General features: G+C 42.9%; 1 protein-coding gene across 2 annotated transcripts in view; it reads left to right on the top strand.

The window, feature by feature from the left end:
* pip5k1bb (phosphatidylinositol-4-phosphate 5-kinase, type I, beta b) overlaps window positions 1–19,350 on the top strand; it is a 117,922-nt gene that overhangs the window by 85,631 nt on the left and 12,941 nt on the right. For both annotated transcript variants that reach the window (XM_060930907.1, XM_060930906.1), the window contains exons 8-11: window positions 10,174–10,370; window positions 12,690–12,773; window positions 15,426–15,474; window positions 15,579–15,663. In XM_060930907.1, the coding sequence (XP_060786890.1) occupies window positions 10,174–10,370; window positions 12,690–12,773; window positions 15,426–15,474; window positions 15,579–15,663 (415 nt within the window). The remainder of the gene's footprint in view (window positions 1–10,173; window positions 10,371–12,689; window positions 12,774–15,425; window positions 15,475–15,578; window positions 15,664–19,350) is intronic.

Here is a 19,350-nt window from a genome sequence, read left to right as displayed (position 1 = left end):
AATTCCTGTCAGAATGTAACAAGTGACTCATGTTGGTTCGGGCTGTTATGCCAGTTTTCACTGACAAATAATGTGAATCCTGTCAGAAAAGTAGCTAACATTAATTCAGCATGTTAGCTCAGTTTTTCAGTGACAATAGCATGAGTCCTGTCAGAGTTTAACCAGTAACTAACGTTCATTCAGCATGTTAGCTCGTTTTGCAATGGCAACCATATGATTCCTGTCAGAAAATAACAAGTAACTCATTTTAGCTCAGTTTTCATGAGCAATCATGTGAGCCCTGTGAGAGTTTAACTACTACAGTAGCTGACGTTTGTTAGCAGGGCATGCTATTTTTCAATGGCAACCATATGATTCTGTCAGAGTTTAATAAGTAACTCCCTTTGATTCAGCATTTTGGCTCAGTTTTCACTGACAGATGTGTGAGGCTTGTCAGAATGTAACGTTAGCACGCTAGCTCAGGTTTCACTGACAATTACATGACTCCTGTCAGAGTTTAACCAGTGACTAACATTTGTTTAGCATGTTAGCTTGGTTTTGACTGACAATCCTGTGAGTCGTCTCAGAGTATAACAAGTAGCAAATATTAATTCGGCATGTTAGCTCAGTTGTCAGTGACAATTGGAGCGCAGGTGGCCAAGTGGTTAGAGTGCTTGACCACTAAGCGACCGGTCCCTGGTTCGAGCCTCGGCTCGACGGGGATCTGGGGCTCGCTCCCTGTCCACCCAGCAGTGAATGGGGACCTGGTGGAAACACTGGGGAAGTTAAAGGCGGCGAGGAAAGGAACTGGCCACCCTACCTCACTATGCCGATGGCCCAGGACAAGTGTGCTCTCTAACAGGCACTCCCCCAATGTACGAATCGTATATGGGACTCCCCTTTGCTTTGCAGTGACAATTATGTGAGTTCTGTCAAAATGTAACATATAGCAAACGTTAGTTCAGCTTTCACCACTCCATCTTTCTTTGAACAACCACCGTTTTGCCAGAATTTTACACGATTTTTCTATTTAATAAATTATTTAAATGATTTTGCACCTTGTGTGATCAGATAGAAAATGTATTCAGATTGGCTTGGACCTATTTACTCTTCTGACTTTGTAAACATTAAGTTGATTGAGCTTTTTAAATGGCGCGGTGGTGTAGTGGTTAGCACTGTCGCCTCACAGCAAGAAGGTCCTGGGTTCGAGCCCCATGGCTGGTGAGGGCCTTTCTGTGTGGAGTTTGCATGTTCTCCCCGTGTCCGCGTGGGTTTCCTCCGGGTGCTCCGGTTTCCCCCACAGTCCAAAGACATGCAGGTTAGGTTAACTGGTGACTCTAAATTGACCATAGGTGTGAGTGTGAATGGTTGTCTGTGTCTATGTCAGCCCTGTGATGATCTGGCGACTTGTCCAGGGTGTACCCCGCCTTTCGCCCGTAGTCAGCTGGGATAGGCTCCAGCTTGCCTGCGACCCTGTAGAAGGATAAAGCGGCTAGAGATAATGAGATAAGAATGAGCTTTTTAAATGCAGTCTTTCTCACTGTGTCGCACGTGCTATTGCTCTCCCATACACACTTTCTCAGTAGTGTATGTATGTGTGTGGTGTTAAGTATAGGAAATATAAATAATGCTTTATGGTGCATGGCTAGCAGCAGTGCTTTCTGCTGTCACAGTGTCTTTAACATATGGGGAATAACAGCCACTTTATTGTTGACGATCTCTGCACATGCTAAGCTTACACTACCGTTCAAAAGTTTGGGGTCACTTTGAAATTTCCTTATTTTTGAAAGAAAAGCACTGTTCTTTTCAATGAAGATCACTTTAAACTAATCAGAAATCCACTCTATACATTGCTAATGTGGTAAATGACTATTCTAGCTGCAAATGTCTGGTTTTTGGTGCAATATCTCCATAGGTGTATAGAGGCCCATTTCCAGCAACTCTCACTCCAGTGTTCTAATGGTACAATGTGTTTGCTCATTGCCTCAGAAGGCTAATGGATGATTAGAAAACCCTTGTACAATCATGTTAGCACAGCTGAAAACAGTTGAGCTCTTTAGAGAAGCTATAAAACTGACCTTCCTTTGAGCAGATTGAGTTTCTGGAGCATCACATTTGTGGGGTCGATTAAATGCTCAAAATGGCCAGAAAAATGTCTTGACTATATTTTCTATTCATTTTACAACTTACGGTGGTAAATAAAAGTGTGACTTTTCATGGAAAACACAAAATTGTCTGGGTGACCCCAAACTTTTGAACGGTAGTGTATTCCCTCTCTTGTTGAATAAGAAGGGATAATACAATAATACATTATTATTTCTATAGGAACAACTAATTCACAGGGTGGACACGCTACATAATGTTGGTGCTTGTTTTTGGTGAAATTTTCTATGAGGTGATGTTTGTTTAGCATTTGGAAGGAGTCTCCAGTCAGAGGTCAGAGGTGAAACTATGACTTTATGTTTTCTGACACGGGAACGTCAGGATGGAGGGCTTTATATTTTCTCTGTGACCTGACAAGCTGTGTTTTCTGTCAGCAGCCAAAAGAGTTAACAGAGAGCCAACTGAAGTGATAAGGGAAATTAATTTGTTTTGTGGCTGCTCTGTAACATTAAATGTAACTGTAAAGGGATAAAAAGTTTGATGTCGAGTAAAGTTTATTTTTATAGCGCTTTTAACAATAGACATTGTCGCAAAGCAGCTTTACAGAAATTTAAAGACTTTAAACATGAGATAATTTTATCCCTAATCTATCCCCAATGAGCAAGCCTGTGGCAACAGTGGCAAGGAAAAACTCCCTCAGACGCCATGAGGAAGAAACCTCGAGAGGAACCAGACTCAAAAGGGAACCCATCTTCATTTGGGTGATAACAGGCAACGTGATTATAAATAACTTGCTTCTATAACAGTGTCCTATATAGTCACAAAGTATAACTGTGAAACCAGGAAATTCATTATAGTTTTAACATGAAGTCTGTTTTTGTTGGAGTTATAAACTGTTCATTGATGGAAACTTGAGTGCAAAACTGTTCATGACAACTGCAGTCCTAAAGTTAGCAAGTTAACTGTAGTCCTCAGCCATAAAAGCATTATTGTAAGTGTCCAGAGTCATCTTCCAAGTGCAACTTTCGACTGTCCATATGGGGCTGTCCTCCACAGGAGTGATGTGATGAGACTCCAGCCAGACATAGGGCATCAGGATGGATCAGGCAGGTCTGAGGAGCAGAAGAGGTCAGCGTCTCGATCTCAGGATTGACATATAACTCAGAGGGACAGACAGAGTGGGGATGGGAGAGAAAACACAGGTTGTTAGGTATGTCCACTGTCAGCTGATGAGTAAGAACAGTATACATTTTGCGCTGAGTGCAAGCAGGGACTCTGGCAAAACTAACTATGACAGCATAACTAAAAGGCGAGTGCCAGAAGGTATGTGTTATTTATTAATAAATTTAAAAAGTTTATTGTGAGTCATTGTTTAATAATTAAAAAAACACACACACACAGAAGCTTTGACCAGAACATTTTGTGAACCAAAGCTCCGAGAACTAAGGAAATCTTGCAACAGTCAGGATGTGATCTTCCTGAGCTACAGGTGTTTCTGTGTTGGATCTGATTTTAAGTGCAAACCGACAGGTGTATTTATGCATACCGTTTGCAAGAAAAGTCTAATTCATTCTTACACCTGCAAGCTGAATTAACAGTAACCACACAGAGCCGACCACTATTTAATGGCAACATCAACAATAGACTTCAATTTATGGCCTTAGGTAGAATAATACAAATATCCGAGCCTTAATATTTAGTAAATAATATGAAGCATTATTTACTATAAAGCCCTGAAACACACCCTTGTTGGAGACTCGTTGTCATCACAGATGGGATGCAAAACAGCATGGGCCTATTCAAAACACCAGAACAAGATGGCCATGCAAAGTAGATATTAGCCTTGCTTACCAGAATCATACATCCCGTATTTCTCAATTTGTAGTATACAGGTGAAAACATAGAGGGCATACCATGGCACATCCCACTGTTACTCCAAATTCATTCATTCGTTCATTCATTTTCTGTTGCTCTTATCCATTGTGGGTTGCAGGTGGGCTGGAGCCAATGCCAGCTGACATTGAGAGCAAGAGTCAGGGTGCACCCTGGACAGGTGGACAGAGCAGAGACAGACAGCCGTTCACACTCACATGTGATTCGCATCACCTGCCTAATTCGCATGTCTTTGACTATGGGAGGAAAACCACAATGCATGAGAAAAACATGCAAACTTCACAAAGAAAGGCCTCATTCGACTGGCAGGTTTGAACCTTGAACATGCCTGCTGTGTGGCAACAGTACTAACCACTGTACTACCATGCCACCCAACTCCAAATTAATTGGGAATTTTTTAAGAAATTGGGTGATTGCCACAAAACATTCTCAGCTGTTTGTGTGTCATACTTGTGTACAGAAACCTTAGGAAGTGGCTTTGGTTAGTGAAACCAACTGATGAGTTTTGAAAAGTGGCTGGTTTTGTAAATTTTCACACACATCTACGGCTACACAAAATCTCCAGCATGCAGTAAAAGTGGCGTTCTCTTAAACATCTAACATACTGTACAGTGGTGCTTGAAAGTTTGTGAATGCTTTAGAATTTTTTATATTTCTGCATAAATATGACCTAAAACATCATCAGATTTTCACACAAGTCCTAAAAGTAGATAAAGAGAACCCAGTTAAACAAATGAGACAAACATATTATACTTGATCATTTATTTATTGAGGAAAATGATCCAATATTACATATCTGTGAGTGGCAAAAGTATGTGAACCTTTGCTTTCAGTATCTAGTGTGACCCCCTTGTGCAACAATAACTGCAACTAAACGTTTCCGGTAACTGTTGATCAGTCCTGCACACCGGCTTGGAGGAATTTTAGCCTGTTCCTCCATACAGAACAGCTTCAAATCTGGGATGTTGGTGGGTTTCCTCACATGAACTGCTCACTTCAGGTCCTTCCACAACATTTCGATCGGATTAAAGTCAGGACTTTCACTTGGCCATTCCAAAACATTAACTTTATTCTTCTTTAACCTTTCTTTGGTAGAACCGACTTGTGTGCTTAGGGTTGTTGTCTTGCTGTAGTCTTGTTGTCTTCTCTTGAGATTCAGTTAATGGACAGATGACCTGACATTTTCCTTTAGAATTCGCTGGTATAATCCAGAATTCAGGGCGGCATGGTGGTGTAGTGGTTAGCGCTGTCACCTCACAGCAAGAAGGTCCGGGTTCGAGCCCTGTGGCCGGCGAGGGCCTTTCTGTGCGGAGTTTGCATGTTGTCCACGTGGGTGTGCTCCGGTTTCCCCCACAGTCCAAAGACATGCAGGTTAGGTTAACTGGTGACTCTAAATTGACCGTGAGTGTGAATGGTTGTTTGTGTCTATGTGTCGGCCCTGTGATGACCTGGCGACTTGTCCAGGGTGTACCCCGCCTTTCGCCCATAGTCAGCTGGGATAGGCTCCAGCTTGCCTGCGACCCTGTAAAACAGGATAAAGCGGCTAGAGATAATGAGATGAGAATTCAGAATTCATTGTTCCATCAACGATGACAAGCCGTCCTGGCCCAGATGCAGCAAAACAGGCCCAAAACCATGATACTACTACCACCACCATGTTTCACAGATGTGATAAGGTTCTTATTCTGGAATGCAGTGTTTTCCTTTCTCCAAACATAATGCTTCTCATTTAAACCAAAAAGTTCTATTTTGGTCTCATCCGTCCACAAAACATTTTTCCAATAGCCTTCTGGCTTGTCCACGTGATCTTTAGCAAACTGCAGACGAGCAGCAATGTTCATTTTGGAGAGCAGTGGCTTTCTCCTTGCAACCCTGCCATGCACACCATTGTTGTTCAGTGTTCTGATGGTAGACTCATCTCATCTCATTATCTCTAGCCGCTTTATCCTTCTACAGGGTCGCAGGCAAGCTGGAGCCTATCCCAGCTGACTATGGGCGAAAGGCGGGGTACACCCTGGACAAGTCGCCAGGTCATCACAGGGCTGACACATAGACACAGACAACCATTCACACTCACATTCACACCTACAGTCAATTTAGAGTCACCAGTTAACCTAACCTGCATGTCTTTGGACTGTGGGGGAAACCGGAGCACCCGGAGGAAACCCACGCGGACACGGGGAGAACATGCAAACTCCACACAGAAAGGCCCTCGCCGGCCCCGGGGCTCGAACCCAGGACCTTCTTGCTGTGAGGCGACAGCGCTAACCACTACACCACCGTGCCGCCCCGATGGTAGACTCATGAACATTAACATTAGCCAATGTGAGAGAGGCCTTCAGTTGCTTAGAAGTTACCCCGGGGTCCTTTGTGACTATTACATGCTTTGCTCTTGGAGTGATCTTTGTTGGTCAACGACTCCTGGGGAGGGTAACAATGGTCTTGAATTTCCTCCATTTGTACACAATCTGTCTGACTGTAGATTGGTGGAGTCCAAACTCTTTCGAGATGGTTTTGGATGGAGAACATTTTCCAGCCTGATAAGAATCAACAACGCTTTTTCTGAGGTCCTCAGAAATCTCCTTTGTTCGTGCCCTGATACACTTCCACAAACATGTGTTGTGAAGATCAGACTTTGATAGATCCCTGTTCTTTAAATAAAACAGGGTGCCCACTCACACCTGATTGTCATCCCATTGATTGAAAACACCTGACTCTAATTTCACCTTCAAATGAACTGCTAATCCTAGAGGTTCACATACTTTTGCCACTCACAGATATGTAATATTGGATCATTTTCCTCAATAAATAAATGACCAAGTATAATATTTTTGTCTCATTTGTTTAACTGGGTTCTCTTTATCTACTTTTAGGACTTGTGTGAAAATCTGATGATGTTTTAGGTCATATTTATGCAGACATGTAGAAAATTCTAAAGGGTTCACAAACTTTCAAGCACCATTGTACTTGTACTGGTGGTACACAGGTCCTGCTTTAGATTATGTTTTTAATACGGGTGTAGTTATGCATGAGCTATACAGAGAATTATACTGTAACTATTCAAAGTGTTTGCTTTGTTACAGATAGAAGTACCCAAGTGTGTCTTGCCAATTGGGGATGTAACTTAGATTATTTGGAAATGAACAGATAATCTGTCCTAAACAAATACAAATATACCGTAGATATGGATAAAAGGTACACTCTTCAGCTAAGTAAGTTATTGTTATTTTTTAGGAAGCCTGCCAGAATGTTTCAAAGGGCATCAGACTTAAATTGTCAGCATTGTTGATGTTCCTGTCACACAGGTAATTGTGTTACTAAGAAATATATCTCGGTGATGGTGGATTATGTCATGATTTACTCATTTATTTCCTCCACTGAGTCATTTATAAAGGTGCAGCATATGGTTTTCCTGACACATCATAACGATTTCTTCAACATGGTGCACCTAAAGGAGTGTTGTTGTTGTTTTATCTGGTCCTTATTACAGTTACTGACTCTGCGTTTTAATATAATGTACATACTGTATCTACATGTCATGTTAAGATTCCAGACAATGAAATAATTGGACAGGAAAAAAAAAAAAGCCGTGTCAAAGCGGTGCTCTTTGTGGGTTTTTTGTTCGCTTAGCAGGATTATATAAACCTTTGTTCATGTAAAAAGCTTCCTAGAGAGAGTGATTTAGTGAGGAAGGAGGTCAGTGCGTTCTCTTTATTTATACACAACTCAGGCCAACTAACAGACGTCATATGTTTTATATGTCAGCGTCTTTGAGCCGGATACACATATCCAAAAACAAACTCGATGCACTCTTAGTGTGCGCACAGTGATCATGGCCTTGTTTGACCCCAGATTTACAGCAAGGAAATGTCTTTGATTTCCTGGCTGGCTGTTTTAGTTTTTCTCTCCCCTCAGTTTTTGCTGATCTCACTGCTGAGAAGCATGCATTCAACACTCTCAGCATATTATTTTAGCCATGACAGAGTGCCCCTCGCGGCTGCTTCTTCCAGAATACTGAATGGCTGCTTCTTCCAGAGAATTGACTGCCTGCTTGATGTAGTGCTACTTTTGTGAATTAAAGGGCTCAGAAATATCTCATTGCCTTCTTATGTGTTTACCGCCAATAAGGCCTAATATCATAGACCTGCAGATGTGATCAGAAGTTGACATACAGTGACATGAATGTCATCTTGGATATGAATGTCATGGCAATATTTGGACTTTTGGTAATTTCTTTGAACTGTTCTTTTTCTGTGGCAGAATGTACGGCATACTCATCTCATCTCATTATCTGTAGCCGCTTTATCCTGTTCTGCAGGGTCGCAGGCAAGCTGGAGCCTATCCCAGCTGACTACGGGCGAAAGGCGGGGTACACCCTGGACAAGTCGCCAGGTCATCACAGGGCTGACACATAGACACAGACAACCATTCACACTCACATTCACACCTACGGTCAATTTAGAGTCACCAGTTAACCTAACCTGCATGTCTTTGGACTGTGGGGGAAACCGGAGCACCCGGAGGAAACCCACGCGGACACGGGGAGAACATGCGAACTCTGCACAGAAAGGCCCTCGCTGGCCACGGGGCTCGAACCCGGACCTTCTTGCTGTGAGGTGGCAGCACTAACCACTACACCACCGTGCCGCCCGTTGTACAGCATACATCTTTAATTTAAAAAAAAAACTAGAATTTGGTGCACAAGTTTTAATTTTCTTTGGGTTTTCAGAAATCAACACAGGGTCAATAATACAGCACACCTAATATTTGGGTCTCTTCGTGAGATTCACCTTGACCGAACATTTTTGTTTACCATGAACAAGCTTCTGTCAGAATTTGGGTTGGATATTTCATGACTCTTCATGGTAGAATTGGTAGAGTTCAATTAATTTTTTTTTTTCTTGGCACGGACTCGACTTATAAGCACGGTCCATATAGCTTCAATAGGGTTGAAGTCAGAACTTGCTTTAAGCTTAATGTTAGCCTGCTTTATCCTCTACAACCAGCTTTGATGCATGTTTGGGTTCATTGTCCTGTTGTAACTCCCAAGTCGTGCTCAAGTTTCTGATGGTTTATGCTGAAGAATTCTGAGGTAGTCCTCCTTCTTCATTATTCCATCCACTTTGTGCAATGAACCAGTTCCACTGGCAGCAAAACAGCCCCAGAGCATGATGATCCTACCACCACCACCACCAGCTGGTACAGTGTTCCTCTGTACACGGTGGTCATTGTGGCCAAACAACTTAATCTTTGTCTCATCTGACCATACAGCTATCCTCCAGAAGGCTTTTTTCTTTGTCCGTGTGGTCAGCTTCAAACTTTAGTCAAGCTTGAAGGTGTCAATTTTGGAGCAGGGGGTTATTTCTTGGATAGCAGCCTCTTAGTCCATGGTGATCTGTACTGTAGACAGTGATCCATCAGCTTCCAGTTCATGGTAGGGCTGTGCTGTGGTGGTTCCCAGGTTGTTCCTGACCATCCAAACCAATTTTCTTTCAGCTGACCTTTTGGGTTTTCTTGTAGCAAAGTGGCTTGGCAAAGTGACTACACCTCACAATAATTTGGATACAATTGTTTTTAACTCATCTTGGAATTTGCAGTTGTTTAGAAATGGTTCCAAGAGACATTCCGGAGTTGTGTATATCTGCGATCCTCTTTCTCAGATCTGCACTGAGCTCCTTGGACTTTCCCATTTTACTGTGTGTTGGTCAATCCAATGAGTGCTGTAAACAAACCCTTTTTATGAAGGTACAGAGAAGCTACCAGCTGTAGTCAATCATGATCACTCACAGGAAGTTAAGAGACCTCGGCCTTGGCAAGATAAGAGACATTTTGGAAGTTTCAGCACCTCTGAATTGATAATCTAAGCGAGTGTATGTAAATCTTTGACCCTGTATGTATAATTTTGACCCTGTGTTGATTTCAGAAAACCCAAAGAAAATTAGCACTTGTGCACCAAATTCTAGTGTTTTTTTTTTTATTAAAGATGTATGCTGTACATTCTGCCACAGAAAAAGAACAGTTCAAAGAAATTACTGAAAGCCCAAATATTGCCATGACATTCATATCCAAGATGGCATTCATATCACTGTATGTAAACTTCTGATCACAACTGTACATCTGGTCCTGTGTGTTGTTTGTTAGTATTAATTAGCCAAGGGGCACTGTGGTGAACATGTGTGTGTGTGTGTGTGTACGAAGGTGTTGGAGAGCTTTAAGATCATGGATTACAGTTTGCTCCTGGGTATACACGTGCTGGATACACAGAACCACAGAGATGCAGATGGAAGCGGAGGAGACGGCAGGCGTCCTGTAGGACAGAGGGTCCTCTACTCCACCGCCATGGAGTCCATCCAGGGGGGCGGCAAAGCAGCAGAAGCCATAACCACAGATGATACGTGAGTTTCTGTTGAAAAAGTCTCTGAAAAGACACTACACAGATATACCAAGCTTAAGTTACTTATATCATTGACTGAGGCACTCATGAACGCAGTCTACAAAAATATGTTTCTTATAACTTCCCTGAGTTTTCAGTTATAATTAAGTTTTGATTAACCTGATTTCCTGGTCACTTCCTAGACTATCATAGTTACTTTCATAAATGTTAAACTCCCCCCCCCCCCCCCCCCCCTTGCCACAATCATGTCATGTCACATATCCTTTTTAGCTTGTTTCCTGCAATAAATATCATGCTATGTGTCATTATGATGCATGTTTCCTTTATAAACCACACTTACTAGAGTAGAAATACGTGAAATCACATTTATTGTTGAACTTTGTTTTTCTCACAATCTTTTTTTTTTTTAAACCAGAAAACTAGAGGGCAGGCATTCAGGAAATGTCGCATACTCATTCCTTTCCTGCTTTAGAAATGGTCAAAAGACTTGTTAATAATGTAAAATATTAATAATTGTCGTATTTTTGATAGATTTTACACTGAAAATGGGATTAAGAAAACAATTTTCATAGCAGCACGTGATATTTTCTTCATTAAAGAAGAAACCTTTATTCGTCACATGCACACTTCAAGCACAGTGAAATTCACCCTCTGCATTTAACCCATCTGAAGCAGTGAACACACGCACACACACCCAGAGCAGTGGGCAGCCACACCAGAGCACCCGGGGAGCAGTCAGGGGTCAGGTACCTTGCTCAAGGGCACCTCAGCCCAAGGCCGCCCCACGTCAACCTAACTGCATGTCTTTGGATTGTGGGGGAAACCGGAGCACCCGGAGGAAACCCACGCAGACACGGAGAGAACATGCAAACTCCACACAGAAAGGCCCTCACTGGCCGCTGGGTTCGAACCCGGAACCTTCTTGCTGTGAGGCGACCATGCTAACTACTACACCACAATAAAAGACATTCCAGCACATTTTCCAGTAATTTCTCTGATGATTGTGTTCATAGTGAAATAGTGTTGTAGACGAGTCACCAAAACGCGAGTCCAAGTCCAGTCTCGAGTCCCCAGTGTTCAAGTCCACGTCATTAAAGAAAATTTCAAGTCGAGTCCGAGAACAAGACTCCAACCGCACCATTTGACGGTGGTTGTTGCTGCCTTTATGTGAAAGCGTCTCTGCTGCTGTGTTGGATAACATTACTGCTCGACTGCCCCATTTTAGTTAATAGGCTACAGATAAAAAGCTTGTTCATTGCTCAGCAAGCCCCGCCCACTATCAACAGGGCAAATAACATGAGAGAGGGTTAACACTAGCTACAGTAGTTCATCGCTCAGCAAGCAAGCCCCGCTATCAACAGGGCAATGAACACAGCGTGTCACTTCCTTCTCTGGGTGGAGTCTTGCCAAATGACGATTGAAGTTCGAGGTTGTCCCCGTCGTCTCCTCGATAGTTCTTCTACATATGGAACACATAGCAGTGCATTTTTTCCCACTGCACGAGAAGTCTGTATAAGCAAAGCGGACAATCCTAGGGGCGTGCTCTCCAGGCATTTTAGCACCATTAACGTTAGTTTGTTTTTGAACATGACATATGAACAGGTGAATGTGCATTCTCTTGCACGAAATTAGTTATAAATTAATGTAGATATAAATATCTTATGCCAAATTATTATGGCATGTTCCAAAAAATAAAGAAAAAATCCGAGTCCTCGTCTCCAGTTTACGAGTCCAAATGCAGTTAATGCATGAGTCCGAGTCCAAGTCTGAGTCATCAGTGCTCAAGTCCAAGTCAAGTCTCGAGTCCTTAAAATTAGAGCACATGTCGGTCCCTGGACTTGAGTACTACAAGCCTGTAGTGAAATGAACATTTTAATTGCAATATCCTCCAAAGACTCGCTATCTCATCTCATTATCTCTAGCCGCTTTATCCTGTTCTACAGGGTCGCAGGCAAGCTGGAGCCTATCCCAGCTGACTACGGGCGAAAGACGGGGTACACCCTGGACAAGTCGCCAGGTCATCACAGGGCTGACACATAGACACAGACAACCATTCACACTCACATTCACACCTACGGTCAATTTAGAGTCACCAGTTAACCTAACCTGCATGTCTTTGGACTGTGGGGGAAACCGGAGCACCCGGAGGAAACCCACGCGGACACGGGGAGAACATGCAAACTCCGCACAGAAAGGCCCTCGCCGGCCACGGGGCTCGAACCCGGACCTTCTTGCTGTGAGGCGACAGCGCTAACCACTGCACCACCATGCCGCCATCAATAGAAAGTCTAACATATTAATACATTGCTTGTTTTTGCAGAATGGGAGGCATCCCAGCCAGAACTAACAGGGGTGAGAAGCTGCTGATTTTTCTGGGCATAATTGACATCCTGCAGTCGTACAGGTAGGTCACAGTGTCCTGTGCTGCACTTTAACACTGTCTGCCCGTTTAACAGCTAAAATCAGTCAAAACAGTACTGAAAACATAATTAAAATGAATAAAAAAGCACAGTACATCCTGGTAGGAAAGTGTAATGAATATGATTAAGCCTTTACAGTAGCAGTAATCTCATCGTAGCACACTGCTACATTCACTGGAATGAATAAAACATTCAGAATTACAGTGTGCACCGAACAGCAGTACTTACACTATTCCTATAAGCTGGTGACAGAACAGCTGTATATAACTGATAAAACATAAGGGATAAAATAAATGTTTAGTGGTCATCCAGTACATTTAAATGTAAGTATAAATTCATCTCATTATCTCTAGCCGCTTTATCCTGTTCTACAGGGTCGCAGGCAAGCTGGAGCCTATCCCAGCTGACTACGGGCGAAAGGCAGGGTACATCCTGGACAAGTCACCAGGTCATCACAGGGCTGACACATAGACACAGACAACCATTCACACCTACGCTCAATTTAGAGTCACCAGTTAACCTAACCTGCATGTCTTTGGACTGTGGGGGAAACCGGAGCACCCGGAGGAAACCCACGCGAACAACATGCAAACTCCACACAGAAAGGCCCTCACCGGCCACGGGGCTCGAACCCGGACCTTCTTGCTGTGAGGCGACAGCGCTAACCACTACACCACTGTGCCGCCCTAAGTATAAACTGAAGAAAAAAAACATGATGTGCTCTTCAAATCATTAATTTTCTTTTGTTACAGACATGTAAAAGTTTTTTCCTTTACCTGACATGTTTCGACGGTGTAACTTCCGTCTTCATCAGAGGGTCACCCGGATGTTGGTGTGTGACGTGCTTTTGTAATCAGCTGATGTTACGGAGGTGTGCCCTCCCTGTCAACATTGACAGGTCGGTCACACCTCCCGCTGTCAGTGTTTCCCCCTCAGGACGGCGCTCCAGGTGTGGGAGAGCATGTATGCCCCCTCATCCCTGTTTATTGTTCTTGGGCTAGGCTTTCTGATTTCTACTGACTCCTTAATCCAACGGTGGTATCTGTTGTTCTCTTGTTGTATGATCTGAGCATTGTCCCAGTCCATTATATGATTTTCCCTTCTGCAGTGGTCTGTTATTGCTGATTTGAGGTTCTCTTGCGTGGCCTTATCTTTTTTTGCTCTTGTTTGTCTCTGTTCTGTTTCTTTTTCACATTCCTTTTTATGTTCCTTTTTTCGTATGCTAAAACTCCTTCCCGTCTCCCCAATGTAGGTTTTATTGCATGACCGGCATGGTATTTCATATATGACATTGCATTTATTGTGTTGGTCGATTTTGTCCTTCGGATGAACTAGTAGCTGTCGTAGTTTGGTATGTGGTTTCACGGGTGTTTGTATGTTGTGGTTTTTTTGGTCATCCAGTGTTTTTTTTTTTCATAACCGATCCCACAGAACGCGCAACAGAAGAACAACACATATGGCAAGCTTTGATCACATGTCAATATCCACCATGGGCCATACACAAAGGCGCACAACAAGTGAAAACCTTAGTACGGTTTCGTACGGGTAGTGACTCTACCGTATGTCAGAGGAGTTACAGAACGAATCCAAAGAGCCATGAAAAAACACAATATACAAACATCCGTGAAACCACATACCAAACTACGACAGCTACTAGTTCATCCAAAGGACAAAATCGACCAACACAATAAATGTAATGTCATATATGAAATACCATGCCGGTCATGCAATAAAACCTACATTGGGGAGACAGGAAGGAGTTTTAGCATACGAAAAAAGGAACATAAAAAGGAATGTGAAAAAGAAACAGAACAGAGACAAACAAGAGCAAAAAAAGATAAGGCCACGCAAGAGAACCTCAAATCAGCAATAACGGACCACTGCAGAAGGGAAAATCATATAATGGACTGGGACAATGCTCAGATCATACAGCAAGAGAACAACAGATACCACCGTTGGATTAAGGAGTCAATAGAAATCAGAAAACCTAGCCCAAGAACAATAAACAGGGATGAGGGGGCATACATGCTCTCCCACACCTGGAGCGCCGTCCTGAGGGGGAAACACTGACAGCGGGAGGTGTGACCGACCTGTCAATATTGACAGGGAGGTCACACCTCCGTAACATCAGCTGATTACAAAAGCACGTCACACACCAACATCCAGGTGACCCTCTGATGAAGACGGAAGTTACACCGTCGAAACATGTCAGGTAAAGGAAAAAACTTTTACATGTCTGTAACAAAAGAAAATTAATGATTTGATTTAATAAGAAGACATAATGAACGTGACACATCTATGATGTGGTCTTCTTTAATCATAACAAATTGCTATATTTGCCGATTTGCTGTGAGACGTGAGGAATAAACCACTTCAGGACCTGCTGTTATTGGAAAATATTCAACCTCAGGGTGGGAACAGTAAAAGTTTCATGTCTGGCCACATCACACCACCCTGTTGTTGATTATTTTCCTGTAACAGCATGCCACTATTGTGTTTTATTCCTTACGTGACAGTGCTGATGACTCAGTATTTACCCACTGGGTGTATCTCAGAAAGAAGTGCTTGTTTTTCTAATATTTTACATAAGAGGTTTCTGTGCCAAACCAAGCTCTCTCTGCTCTTTTTCCTCTAAGGTTTATCAAGAAGCTGGAGCACTCATGGAAAGCACTGGTCTATGATGGTGTAAGTTGACAGATTGCAGATCTTTATGAACAGGCCTTCACGCTGATGCCGTGTTATGAAATCAGCCTTCCTGATCAAAATTTCTCTCCTTTTTATGTCTGCAGGACACAGTATCTGTCCACAGGCCGAGCTTCTATGCAAACAGGTTTCTCAAATTCATGAGCACCAGAGTGTTCCGGAAAGTTCACAGTGAGTGTCTGGGGAGTGTTTCTGTTGAATATCTGTAGCACCTGCCCAATTTTAGAGCCGTGTCTCTCCGGTTTAAAAATGGCATCAGCATCACATCACTGCATTATGACGGTCCCTAAAATCTTACACTTGCTTGTAATTTACATGAATATGCATCTAAACTTTACATCACATGGCATTTCGCAGACGCTTTTATCCAGAGCAATGTACAACGAGTGCAAAAGTCAAGTACACAAAGTGCTGAACTTGTACACAAGAAAGGTCTAGTACCAACTGGATAAGTGACAACAATACTTAGTGTAATATTCTGTTGAAATATCAATACTTAGCAAACAGCCAAGGAAACAAACCAACCATCCAAAGTACAACCCCAATTCCAAAAAAGTTGGGACAAAGTACAAACTGTAAATAAAACGGAATGCAATAATTTACAAATCTCAAAAACTGATATTGTACTCACAATAGAACATAGACAACATATCAAATGTCGAAAGTGAGACATTTTGAAATTTCATGCCAAATATTGGCTCATTTGAAATTTCATGACAGCAGCAGATCTCAAAAAAGTTGGGACGGGGCAATAAGAGGCTGGAAAAGTTAAAGGTACAAAAAAGGAACAGCTGGAGGACCAAATTGCAACTCATTAGGCCAATTGGCAATAGGTCATTAACATGACTGGGTATAAAAAGAGCATCTTGGAGTGGCAGCGGCTCTCAGAAGTAAAGATGGGAAGAGGATCACCAATCCCCCTAATTCTGCACCGACAAATAGTGGAGCAATATCAGAAAGGAGTTCAACAGTGTAAAATTGCAAAGAGTTTGAACATATCATCATCTACAGTGCATAATATCATCAAAAGATTCAGAAAATCTGGAAGAATCTCTGTGCGTAAGGGTCAAGGCCGGAAAACCATACTGGGTGCCCGTGATCTTCGGGCCCTTAGACGGCACTGCATCACATACAGGCATGCTTCTGTATTGGAAATCACAAAATGGGCTCAGGAATATTTCCAGAGAACATTATCTGTGAACACAATTCACCGTGCCATCCACCGTTGCCAGCTAAAACTCTATAGTTCAAAGAAGAAGCCGTATCTAAACATGATCCAGAAGTGCAGACGTCTTCTCTGGGCCAAGGCTCATTTAAAATGGACTGTGGCAAAGTGGAAAACTGTTCTGTGGTCAGACGAATCAAAATTTGAAGTTCTTTATGGAAATCAGGGACGCCGTGTCATTCGGACTAAAGAGGAGAAGGATGACCCAAGTTGTTATCAGTGCTCAGTTCAGAAGCCTGCATCTCTGATGGTATGGGGTTGCATTAGTGCGTGTGGCATGGGCAGCTTACACATCTGGAAAGACACCATCAATGCTGAAAGGTATATCCAGGTTCTAGAGCAACATATGCTCCCATCCAGACGACGTCTCTTTCAGGGAAGACCTTGCAGTTTCCAACATGACAATGCCAAACCACATACTGCATCAATTACAGCATCATGGCTGCGTAGAAGAAGGGTCCGGGTACTGAACTGGCCAGCCTGCAGTCCAGATCTTTCACCCATAGAAAACATTTGGCGCATCATAAAACAGAAGATATGACAAAAAAAGACCTAAGACAGTTGAACAACTAGAATCCTACATTAGACAAGAATGGGTTAACATTCCTATCCCTAAACTTGAGCAACTTGTCTCCTCAGTCCCCAGACGTTTACAGACTGTTGTAAAGAGAAAAGGGGATGTCTCACAGTGGTAAACATGGCCTTGTCCCAACTTTTTTGAAATGTGTTGTTGTCATGAAATTTAAAATCACCTGATTTTTCCCTTTAAATGATACATTTTCTCAGTTTAAACATTTGATATGTCATCTATGTTCTGTTCTGAATAAAATATTGAATTTTGAAACTTCCACATCATTGCATTCCGTTTTTATTTACAATTTGTACTTTGTCCCAAGTTTTTTGGAATCGGGGTTGTACAACTAAATAGAGAACTCCAAGTGAGACAGTATACGCCCTGAGTAGGTCTTGACCGATGCACAGTTACACAGTGGGCAGGGAAGCAAGGGAGAGGTGCAGCCTGAAGAGGTGAGTCTTCAGTCTGCGCTTGAAGGTGGTCAAGGAGTCGGCAGTTCTGACCTCAACGGGAAGGTCATTCCACCGACAGGGAACCAGGACAGACAGCAGTGTTAAGCAGGCTGGGCAGGAGCGGAGAGGTGAGGGCCAGACAACCAGTAGTAGCAGAGCGTAGGGATCTGGCTGGCGTGTAGGGGTGGATCAGACTCTGGAGCTGTGCTGGCTCTAACCCCTTGACAGCCTGGTAAGCTAGCACCAGTGTCTTAAATTTGATACGAGCTGCGACAGGTAGCCAGTGCAGGTCAGCAAGCAGAGGGGTGACATGGGAAGAACAAGGGAGGTTGTAAACCAGGTGAGCTGCAGCATTCTGGATGAGCTGCAAGGGTCTGATGGCAGATGCTAGAAGGCCCGCACGGAGAACGTTGCAGTCGTCCAAGCGGAAGAGGATCAGTGCTTGGACCAGGAGCTGGGTAGAGCAGGTCAGGAGCTGAGTAAACTGTCTAACACTGAGAGCATTCTGTTTTGGAAATGGACAAATGACATTGAACCCTTTTAGTCTTTGTGCAAAGAAGGAAGTTGATAAAATTAAGCTATAACAAGATACTTATATTATCATTCTCAGTCTGTTACAGTCTCACATTCATTAGTGTAAGGTGACTTGTATATGCCGTGTGAGCGGTGGCCTGGGAAAACCCTTCACATGGTGAAATTATGGCATTTTCTACTTTATGTAGTTCTGCAAACTGAAATATGTCAAATGTCGCTGTGGCTGAATTCCCGACAAACAGCCAAGAACGGGGGAAAAAAAATCTGGTTAGGGCCAAAATTAGGTTTCTCTGTTTATAACATACGATACATTTAGAAAACCATAAATATATTCCACCAGAAGGACATTACAGGTAGTCGTCGACTTACGACCTATGCGACTTACGACCGATCGACTTTACGACCGTCTGGTTATGACTGGCAAGTGTTTCCCAGCTGAGCTAGCTGAGCGTACGACAGTTTCCGCCCCAGCTCCAGGCACATGCGCAGTCTCTCTCGCGCTCCCTAGCGCACTCAGTCATACAGTTTCCGCCCCAGCTCCTGGCTTATGAAACGAGCAAATCCTCCCGCCAGCCCGAGCGCTGCAACAGCTGATGACGTAGACGACCCACAGCCAAGCACCAGTGATGCCAGCGGTCACTAAATTTTGTATTTTGCTATGTTTTACATTTGTATTTGGTATGTTTCAAACTGTTTTCTATTTTTCACACCTGTATTTCGTATTTTTTGTTTTGCACATATTAAACGAATTGTACTGTACGCAGTGTAGTATGCAGTGTTTGACTTAAAGCAAATAATGAGCCAAGGTAATGAAATAAGAAAATGTTGATAAAATAAGACTTTAAGATGATTACAATATCATTACACATCACAATATACTTACGTTCATTTAACATAGGCCGACTTACGACCAGATCGGTTCACGACCGGTCAGTCGTCACCAAACGCAGTCGTAAGTCGACGACTACCTGTATTAGTAAACCCTAGCAGCCAGGTTGTGTTTTTTTTTTTTTTTAATAAAACTGTGGACCTAAGAGCATTGCTTCAAGGACAAAGATTGTGTGATCGATGTT

Source organism: Neoarius graeffei, chromosome 10, assembly GCF_027579695.1.
Source record: "Neoarius graeffei isolate fNeoGra1 chromosome 10, fNeoGra1.pri, whole genome shotgun sequence".
In the NCBI taxonomy this organism is placed as follows: Eukaryota; Metazoa; Chordata; class Actinopteri; order Siluriformes; family Ariidae; genus Neoarius; species Neoarius graeffei.
Note: the sequence above shows the minus strand (reverse complement) of the source record. Positions and strands in the feature narration are given on the sequence as shown.